General features: G+C 50.0%; 2 protein-coding genes across 2 annotated transcripts; both read right to left on the bottom strand.

Annotated features, from left to right (window-relative positions):
- Nucleotides 1-1,474: 1,474 nt before the first annotated feature.
- On the bottom strand, nt 1,475-2,658 carry LOC118510459 (cuticle protein CP14.6-like). Its single transcript, XM_036052290.1, has 2 exons — nt 2,277-2,658; nt 1,475-2,202 (listed from the first exon to the last, which is right to left on the bottom strand). Exons 1-2 carry the CDS (start codon nt 2,376-2,378, stop codon nt 1,765-1,767), a joined length of 540 nt encoding a protein of 179 aa, XP_035908183.1. The 5' UTR covers nt 2,379-2,658; the 3' UTR covers nt 1,475-1,764.
- Nucleotides 2,659-5,096: 2,438 nt separating this feature from the next.
- LOC118510454 (succinyl-CoA:3-ketoacid coenzyme A transferase 1, mitochondrial) lies at nt 5,097-10,130 on the bottom strand. The gene is made up of 4 exons (XM_036052286.1): nt 9,852-10,130; nt 9,223-9,418; nt 5,886-6,859; nt 5,097-5,808 (listed from the first exon to the last, which is right to left on the bottom strand). The coding sequence occupies exons 1-4, from the start codon at nt 9,933-9,935 to the stop codon at nt 5,491-5,493; spliced, it is 1,572 nt and encodes a 523-aa protein (XP_035908179.1). The 5' UTR covers nt 9,936-10,130; the 3' UTR covers nt 5,097-5,490.
- Nucleotides 10,131-10,319: the final 189 nt, after the last annotated feature.

Genomic DNA, 10,319 nt, shown 5'->3' with positions numbered 1-10,319 from the left:
CACCAAGGGCTTGCGCCAGGGAGATGGGCTTGCCTGTCTCCTTTTCAACCTGGCGCAAGAGGGAGCCATCCGCGACTCGGAGGTGGAAACTTCGGGGACCATCTTCTACAAGTCAATCCTGGCATACGCTGATGACATAGACATCATTGGTTTGTGGCTCTCCTATGTAGCAGAAGCTTATCAAAGGATCGAGCGTGCGGCACAGAACCTCGGGTTGGAGATTAACGAGGCGAACACCTAAATGATGGTGGCACCACCAGCGGCCCTGCTAACAAACACTGATTTACGCACGGGGTGATGTACAGATAGGTGACCGCACCTTCGAAGTCGTCCAAAACTGCACCTATCTGGGGTCAAAAGTCAGCACCGACAACAACATTGAGGTTGAGTTACGCGCAAGGGTGCTGGCTGCCAACCGGTCATACTACAGCCTGAGGAAACTTCTCCACGCTAAATACCTGTCGCGACGGACGAACATTTATAGTCCCAATACATACGCCTCTGAGATATGGATTCTACCCAAAACTGACGAAGCCCTCTTAGCCGCGTACGAGAGGAAGATGCTCAGAAGGATTTTTGGCCCCGTATGTTTGGAAGGACAATGGAGGAGCCGCTACAATGACGAGCTCTACAAGATGTACGATGATCTTACCATCGTGCAGCGAATTAGACTCGCCAGGCTACGGAGGGCTGGTCACGTCATGAGCATGACACCGGACGACCCAGCCCGTAAAGTCCTTTTAGGCCGTCCACACGCACAGAAGAGGCGTGGTAGGCCCTAATTGAGATGGAGTGATGGCGTTGATGCGTCCGCCAGAACGGCCGGGATAACGGATTGGCCAGACGACGGCGCTGAACCGTGAGCGGTATCGAGGATTGTTGCAGCAGGCCAAGACTGCAAAGCGGTTGTAGCGCCTGATAAGTAAGTAAGTAAGTAAGTGATAAGTAAGTATCACAATTCTTTTTGTTGACCCTGTTGTCACTTTGATTTCCCAAGGATTCCACCAAACACTTTGCCCACTATGGCGACACATCCACTCCGGAACCTTGCCGATGTAACGCACGGAGCGCGATATCCTATAAAGATAAGCCCACTATCCGTGAAGCACATGTACAGGTGCACCGACCCTGAAATGATGGGATGTGGGTGAATAAATTTGCTTTCGCAACATCATCATTCCACCGCCCGTGAGGATGGGCGGCATATCGGCGATCACGATAAAACAGGCGTAGGACACACGCGTCCCCATTCGTTCCCGGTGGGCTGGAATCGTTTTGATGTCGCCCAATTTGAATAAGTGTTACACACACTCAGTGGGCGTTACATAACGCTGCGAGAAGATGGTAACGCCGGTTGCTCCCGCACACTCACACCAAAAGTAGGCCATGCCATTTGCGCGGCTGTCATCTCGGCTGTTTGACAGCGAGTAGTAAACAAAGCCGCTAGCGCACTAAGCACAAATTACACCTGCCGTTTGTTCGTTCATTCATTTATTGGTGCTAGAATTGGATCTAAATTGAAACTACTACATTTAACTATTCGACGATCCGATCGGGGTGACGCGGGGGAGTTGGCGTTCCGCGGGTAGAGGAACGTCTCCCCACCGCGGCTGTACGATCGGGAGGTGTACGGTGGTGTACAGGTACGATGCGTCTCCGGTGTGCTGGGTTGTATGTACAAGGGAGAGCCCAACGCGGTCGATTGAAGCTATGTACAAATCATCCGTTGATCGTGCTGGGACCCGGCCGGGACAGTTTCCCCTTTTAGCCCTGGGTGGCGCGGAGTCGGGCCAGAGTAGCTTCCAGCGAGGCCAGATCGAACTCGGGGTCGGATGGCGGGTTGGCGCGCAGATCCTCCAGTAGCTTGATGACGTGCTCGGGTGCTGGCGGCTCGGTCGGCAGATGAGCGCCCTGCGGCTGGAATCCGTTCTCGTCGGCGACGTACACGACCGAGTAGGAAGCACCGTCCGGTCCGACGAACGAGTACTCGCCAGTCGCCGTGACGCCGTTGTCGCTCGTCTGGCGCGCCTTGATGCCGTTGCTCGTTTCGTAGTTGTACGCGTACGAGCCACCCTCGTTAATGATCTGGTCCTGCGCCACCACGGTAGCTTCCGCATCGGGACCGCCGGCCGGTGAGCGTTTCTGGAGCGGGGCCGGTGGTGCGGCAAAGGCCAGTGCGACGACGCACGACAGCACGACAATCTGAAGGAGGAGCACGCCATGCGTCAACACAAGGTCAGTTTCCATCCAAGGTGCCGTCACACCATCCAACTTACCGATTGTTTGTACATGTTCAAGGCTTGTTGCGTTGGCTCTACGGGAGTGGGCTGAAAAGCACGATGCTCTTGGTTGCTGCTGCAAGCGGTTACTGTTATCATTCCGGATGCCAGGTACGAGCTTTTATACCAAGCCGGTGAAAATCTGCCACCTCTTCGACGGCTTCGACGATTCCCTCCCGATCAAGCATTCTTCTTCGACCGGGCTGGCTGAGCTGCACGACATTTCACTTCCCGCAAGGAGAAAAGAGCGAAAAGAAGAGAGCTGGTGCGAGAAAGAAAAGGCCACGCCGTAAGAGTATTTCGTATGCAGATAATCAAACGCCCAGCGCATCTTCCTTCATCCGAACGCCGAACAATCCGAAGCCGACGCAGCCAGCCGTATTGGGTAAGTTCGGTCACTCCAGTCCTCCGGTAGCGTTGCTGGTGTGTGCATATGCTTAAAAGTCGTTAACATTTTCATACGATCGTTTCAGACGCATCGACGACGGCTACGGTCGCCTTGTTTGGGAGAAACCTCGGCTTGGTCCGGCTGGTGGCTCGCTTGACACCCGGGTGGTGCTAGTGGTGGTGGTGGTGGTCGGGATTGCATTTTTCGGCTTCACCGGCGGGTGTGTGATTTATGAAGCGAACCTCCCAACACACCGAAAAAGATTCGGCATCGTTTTTTTAGTAGACGCCGTACGACTGCGAGACGGACAGGTCAAACGTGAATGAAGATGATGGGCCTCCTGATGGCATCATGTGTTCCTTGGGGCTGCTGGATGAAGACGTGAAGAAAGGTGCGAACGGACCACGCGCGTACTGGACGTACGTGCGTTTTGACCCCTGACAGAAAAAGTGTGTTGATTCGGGGCTGTCGTTCAAATCCAGATAGTTCAACCGGTTCTGGTTGATATTTTCAAGGTAATGTGCAATTTTCAATCAAACAAACTCATCTCGCTTGATTGTTATTCAATATCATAACACTTTCAGGTGGATCATCGTTCGGTTGCTTTGATGCCATGGTGATTGGGTAAAACAACGTACGGGAATGATAATGATGAGAGTGATTGCGGGAAGGAGATGTGCCAAATAGCAGCGCCTACTTGACCGTGAGGTAAGTGGGTTTTTTGTTTCCTTGGTGGTTTGCAAAGGTCCAATTCTTGTTGTCATCAGCAGACAGAACCGATGGAGTAGTTTTATTCATTGCACAGTACATGTATTTCTTCAATTTGGCTCTTCAATGTCTGGAGGTCTTTAGGCCTACCATTTCTGGCTTCCTTGACTTTTTACATACACGCACTTGGAAAGTCAGTCAATTTTGTTAGTGAGAAAACGGTCCAGTTCTGCAGTATGAAAGACATGGGCCATTACGATAATACCTCTTTGGTCATGCCTGCAATTTCTGACTCACTAAGCTTATTGATACCTACTAGTTGGATAGTCAAGTCCTCACTATCGGGAAACGGGTCAGACTGTCGTGTGAAAACCGGGGCCGCTGTCGTATCTACCACCGACATCTTCTTTAGCTTTGTCATTTGGCTTTCTAATGGTATGAGTCCTCCTCTATTCCTTCCTGATATTCCAATGAACAGCTCGAAGGATGTGTGTTTGAGTCATGTTGAGAGGTAGCTTTAACCTTATTGTCACTCGGACCAGAAACCAGGAGCGACCAAGAGGATTGTTCCTGTAGTGGAGGACATTCTCATGGATCCGCTCTGGCTGAGGACTCAATTAACTCCGCTAAGTCCTTCCTTAATCTATTTTGGTAACGAATCCTTTATTTTCCTGCTAAATTGATTTCTTAATAATGGCGAAATCAATAGGAAAAAGGGTTGAGCTGTGCAGTGCTTCGGTCTAATCGGTTGGCCCTAAAACCGACTTTTAGAGCCGGCGTGGTGGTTGCTGGTTGCGTGTTAAGGTCGTGATTATTATGATATTTTTAGTCACCCGCCGATGCGTTTGACTATTCACCCCACAAAACTCGTTTTGTTGTATTTTTCGGAAGCCGGCAATCGTGCGGAGGACTAGCCGCCGGTGCCGGTTTAGACTGCACACGCTAGCCTTGAGAAGGCTAAGGCGATTGATAAACCCTAACCGTAGCCGAAGCCTTCTCAAACACACTCAACACTCAACCAATAATGCGCTTCGATGGTCGGCGCTCTGAGTGGTTCGGTGGCAACACCAACGATGATCATGATGATGATGATGATGATGATGACGATGGGTCACGATTTGTCAGACAGCGGTGCGGTAGGATTAATCGATAAGCGCACCCAGCGACGTTATTTCGTGGTCCGTCCACTCCGTTAGGGGCTTTGTGGCAATGTACACCACCGCGAAAGTGGTCGGCGCCTGATTGAGAGTCACAATTAACACCGACCGTTTGTTGAGTGCCCTTGATCTTTGCGGTGAAAAACAGTCGACAAACGGTGGCAAATTATGCACTCCTCCGGGGTAAGGTTATGCCAGGGTGCAAATGCAACAGGTGAGCGCCTTTTTGTGTGGATAATTTAAAGAACTTCAACGTTATTTTAAGCGACGAACGGCGGGTTTATTTTTTCTGTTCTTATTAAAAGTAGATAAAATCGGCTTAAGATTTGCAGAACCGGTCCGCCGATTACTACAATCTTAATATGCATTAAACGGCACTAAAACCCATCGACAATCAATGATTACGAAAAATAAGGATTGCATTAGAAATGGACGAAGAAGCATTCAAAATGTACAGCTTAAGCCAAAATTTGCATCTTAATATTCGACTCCATTTGCACAACTCGTGAGCACCCATAAAGCTGTCATCATTGTAAAACTAAAAACCAGAGACGAATATCAACATTTGCTTGTTGGATGCATTTTTTGTTTTATTTCCATGGTCTTTGTATCCAGGGCCATTGCAGGTTCGAGCTAGTGGGTTGGGAAATTAGATTTCAATACGATACGACTTATTTATGCTCAGACGCGAGCGTTTCAAACACAATATGCTGCTCTCCAAACTGTTGTTCGCAGGGTTAGAGTGTGTTCAGTCCCACGACTAAACGCTGCTCCCCAAGCACGACGACGCAGCTTCCTTGTGTGTTTGTTTGTTGCTATCTTCCTCCAAATGCTAAATGCGTTCTCTGTACCCAAAAAACCATTCGCTGATGATTGTTGGTTAGTCTTAGCCATCTAATTGCGCGAAGAGGCGCGAAAACATTTTTACATGTGCCGTTCGATGAGTGCTCACTTTTTATCACGCATCATCCACCTGCGCCATCTTCTTCAGATCGGGCGCCACGGAAAAGTCACATCCGGTGGTGCTGATCACCTCCTCCACCGTGCAGTCCTCGGCCAGCTCCATCAGCGTGAGTCCTCGCTCCTTATCCACGCTGAAGACGGCCTTCTCGGTGATGATCATGTCGACGCAGTTGCGTCCCGTGACGGGCAAATTGCAGTTGGCGAGAATTTTGTGCGAACCATCCTTGGCGTTGTGTTCCATCGTTACGACCACCTTCGTGCCGGGAGCTGCCACGAGATCCATTGCGCCTCCCATACCCTTAACCAGCTTGCCCTGCAGGATGAGAGCGTGAAAAGCAAATTGGAATTAAACCCCTCTTCAAATAGATCAGTATGTATCGAAATACGTACAGGAATCATCCAGTTCGCGAGATCACCGTACTGTGACACCTCCATCGCACCCAGCACCGTAATGTCGATGTGTCCGCCGCGAATCATGGCAAAGCTGTCGTCGGAAGAGAAGTACGACGCACCGGGCAGTACCGTCACCGTTTCCTTGCCGGCATTGATCAGATCCGGGTCTACCTCATGCTTCTCGGGGAACGGTCCCAAACCGAGGATACCGTTTTCCGACTGAAGCAACACATTCATGCCGGGCGGTATGTAGTTGGACGATAGCACCGGTATACCGATGCCGAGATTGATGTGCATACCGTCACGGTACTCCAACGCGACCCGCTTCACAATCCGCTCGCGCATCTTGGCGGCCGGCGTGGAAGACACCACCGAGCCAGCCTTTTTCGCGTCCCGCACACGCAACCGTTCGATGCGCTTCTCGAACGCCGGTCCCTTGATGATGCGATGCACGAACACGCTCGGCATGTGGACCTGGTCCGGATCGAGCGAACCGACCGGCACGATTTCCTCCACCTCAACGATCGTCACCTTGGCCGCTTTGCACATGGGAGGATTGAAGTTGCGGGCCGATTTGTTAAAGATCAAGTTGCCCGCCTCGTCCGCGACGTGTGCTTTCACGAGCGCAAAGTCCCCGGTGATCGCTTCCTCCATGATGTACGGTTTGCCGTTGAACATTTGCATCGGGCGCGGTTCGCTTGCGATTTCGATCGTGCCACCCGGGCCGTACTTGATCGGGGAGCCACCTTCGTGCACGAGCGTACCGTAGGCGGTTGGGGTGAAGAACGCCGGGACGCCTGCTCCTCCGGCACGGATACGTTCGGCGAGGGTGCCTTGCGGTGTGAGTTCCAGTTCCAGCTCGCCGGATAGGTACTGACGCTCGAATTCGGCATTTTCACCGACGTACGATGCAATCATGCGCTTGATCAGCTTCTCCTTCAGGAGGAGTCCCAGGCCGAAATTGTCCACACCTGGAAATGAGAGCGAAAGGGTAATTATTGTACTTGGAAAACATTAGAAGTCCTTAGATGTGTCTTCAAATCGACAAGCTTTTAAAATGTCACCTCAAGCGTCCCTTCAACATATTCTTCATGTATTTTCCTAATCAACAGAACAGCCACAGGAATCCTGGCTCTCTTCTGTGTTACATTGTAGTTATCTTATATCTTCAATGTCTGAACGGTCTGTAGTTGATTAAGCAGTGGCAGAAAGAGCCATAGAAGAGCTATACCAGATCGGCACACTATGAACTCCTCCTTCTCCAACGCTCGCTTTCCATTCCACTTGATCTTTGATCCTGATCATCATCTTTTGCGAGGGCTTGAACCACTGGCCAGATAGACGAAACATTAGTGCCGTCCCACAAAATCACCTGATCTTGCTAACGTTCGTGCGTCCCTCAAACAAAAAATCTGTGCCGCAGCCCTCATTTGCTAAGCGTTGTTACGTACGAACAATATTTAGTGATAAGCGCCGCGCCACCGTGCAGGTTTCGCACAGAATCGTTTCGGCGGAGGGAGCAACGAACCAGTTTCTTCCTGGGCTTTGTATCACTTATCGTCAGACGGCGTAACCAACCCCGACTGCAGCCGTGACATCACGCCACATTGGCTGATTGCTGGGGGAGAGCGGGGTTTTTATTTTCAGTTCGGTAGTATTCTTAGATGCACCAATCAAATTTGGTCATTTTGGTGATAAGTAGCCGCCTCTAAGTTCTCCCATCCGTTTCGCAACACTTCTTCTGACACTCTCTTCACAGCCATCCCCCATTACGTCACTCATGTCCCGTTGGATCCTGGATGGGTAGTCCACGAAAATGGCGAACTTTTCGGCTCACCACACACCATCATTCACCACCCGCCTGGTCAGCTTTGACATTTGCATCGAATCGGTCAAAGTGGCGTCGGACATTAATTTAGGCATTCGCATCCCGGGCGACACTTTCGCGACTGAGTGTCGTTAAGGTCACACAGGCTACACTTTAAAATGGGTGCCGGATCACATGTTGCACCCCAGGATAGCGCCTCATATCCCGTACCATGGGGATGGAACGCTTCTTCCCACAGCACCGTCCGAGGATCCGTTTGGGATGCGGGGGGTTGTTTGCCTTTTTTCGTGGGGGGAAACTGTGTCGAAAGTTGATGCATCGTAGGCGAAATATAAATATTAATATCTTAGGAATGTGATCGTTGAGAGGGTTGTCTAAGAAAAAGCGAATGTCTCATCGTTGGATTACGTTGGACATTCAATGCCGCTTCGTCTACAAACAGGTTAAGTGTCACTTAATTGGCTGACCATATGTGGAAGCGGTCTTTTTTCGGTTTGACAAAGGTTATTTGGAATTGTTTTAATCACTTCACTTCAGGGCAAATTGCAGATCGGAGCTGATATTCTCGGAACCAATCAACCTTCATACAAACATATGGAAATCTTTTACTTAATGCCCCCTGCGTTTACATATTAATAGAATTTCTTCTGAGAGGGAGAGAGAGAGAGGGACAACCTTGCTATCTTATCATAGGCCGTGAAACACAATGCAGTTTGCATAAAACTAGGAAGCGATTAAGTAGTTCTCTACGTCCGGAAATGTTAGTAGTAGACAAACAGATGATAACGCTTATCTTTGGTAGATATCGTAAACTTCTCCTACGGGCATTAGTCTCAATTTTACGCCGGTACTACACGCGCTTTTGAAACTGTAAGCTTCGCTATACAACAATTTAGCTCTTCCATGCATAGGAGGTGTACGATCGCAGAATCGATCACCATGGCATTCGCTAAGCTGCCGTGCTTCTATTTTTGTTTCGATCCGCACAACCTCTGACGGCATAATGAGCCGCGGCGTACGATGTTGCCAAGCAACTGTGCTGATGCGATGCCGTCAAAACATGCTCTCAAAGCATCCAGAATTAGCAACAACCGGCATCGTAGTGCTGCGCTCAGCCGATCGTACAAACACGTAAAGAAGGTGTGTTGTGTTACGCCAATACACGCATACACCTGTGCGACTTCCCAACGTAAGGAGGTGTGTTGCGACTCTAATCGCATCGCCACCATACATCAACTTCTGGTTCTGCGATTCTGATAACCTTGGAAATGAAACTGAAAGGCGGTGGGCTCGCGCGTGCCGTGCCGCACGAAGACAACGGTGTTTGTGAGCGGTTGGTTTATGCTGACGTCTCCTCTCATATGCTGCTGTCCAATTTACGTACGCATACTACTAAACACCAAAGTGCGTTACATTGCGATTCGTTTACGTTTCCTGTGTGCTTGAGCGTTTGAACCAATCAACAAGTCCCAAAGCATTAAACACAACTTTTCAATATCGTCTTACCGGCATTGTTGGACACCACCGTGAGATCGGTTTTGCGTTGTTTCACCAGCGCCGCAATCAGGTTCTCCGGAATCCCGCACAGTCCGAAACCACCGACGAGCAGTTTCGCACCATTGGGAATGTCCGCAATCGCTTCGTCCGCGCTGGCGTATATTTTCGAACGCTTCTTCTCCGTCGAATACCGGCTGGCCAGCACCTTGCGGAGTGGAGAAAACAAAACAACACGGTTAAACATGCATAGCCGTATGCAAATCAGATCGCGACCGTCGTCGATAGCGCTAACCGGTTCACCGGTTCAGATCGAATCGTTCCCTTTTTGCTCGGGTTACTAGCCTCTTTTTCGCTTCCGATCGTCTCCCTTTTCGATGAGCCCTCCCTCCCCCAAGCGATGGTTGCTATTTTGTATGGAATGTGTTAGCATTTGTGTGGGATTGAGATTCTATTTATTCCCCCACTGGCGTGACGTAATACGCGCTAGAGTGAACAAATGACCCGTTCTACTGCGTACCTACTGAATGAAGCGGTTCCAGTCTTCCGCCACACGTTACCGCTCGTTTAAATCAAGCTCAAGGTCAAATTGATTTGAATCCAACGAATCATTCCCTTTAGCAACATTGTACTAGCCTTACCTTCGAGATTTCAAACTTTAGTATTCTGCTGTTGAGCCGGCTACTCGCTCCGAACACTTTAGTTCTGCACAGGGACAGTGCCATATTGTGTGTTTGTGATGCGTACTATCGATGGCAGGAATCGGGGGAACGGGCTACGTTGGCACTGAATACGCGGCGCGATACCAGCTGGTAGCGAACGTGGTACAAGCACACGGCACGGCCCACGATTAGAAATAGATCTACTCGTTCACCGGAGAAGAAACACACGGCAGAACAGAATGGATTTGTTTTGGTTTTTGGTTGCTGTCAAAACACGCGCTCATCAACTAGCGAGCCGTTGCGTTTATGACACTCGCGCTGGGGAGTTGAAATTCCACACCAGATGGCGCATGTGTCGGTTTCAAATGGAACGGTTGCGTGAAAGAGAAGTATCGCTTTCATTTAAACGATAAGCCTCAAATATCGATACAAAATGGTACATGAAAC

This window comes from Anopheles stephensi, chromosome 3 (genome assembly GCF_013141755.1).
Source record: "Anopheles stephensi strain Indian chromosome 3, UCI_ANSTEP_V1.0, whole genome shotgun sequence".
Lineage (NCBI taxonomy): Eukaryota > Metazoa > Arthropoda > Insecta > Diptera > Culicidae > Anopheles > Anopheles stephensi.
This window is presented reverse-complemented; position numbering and strand designations above follow the sequence as displayed.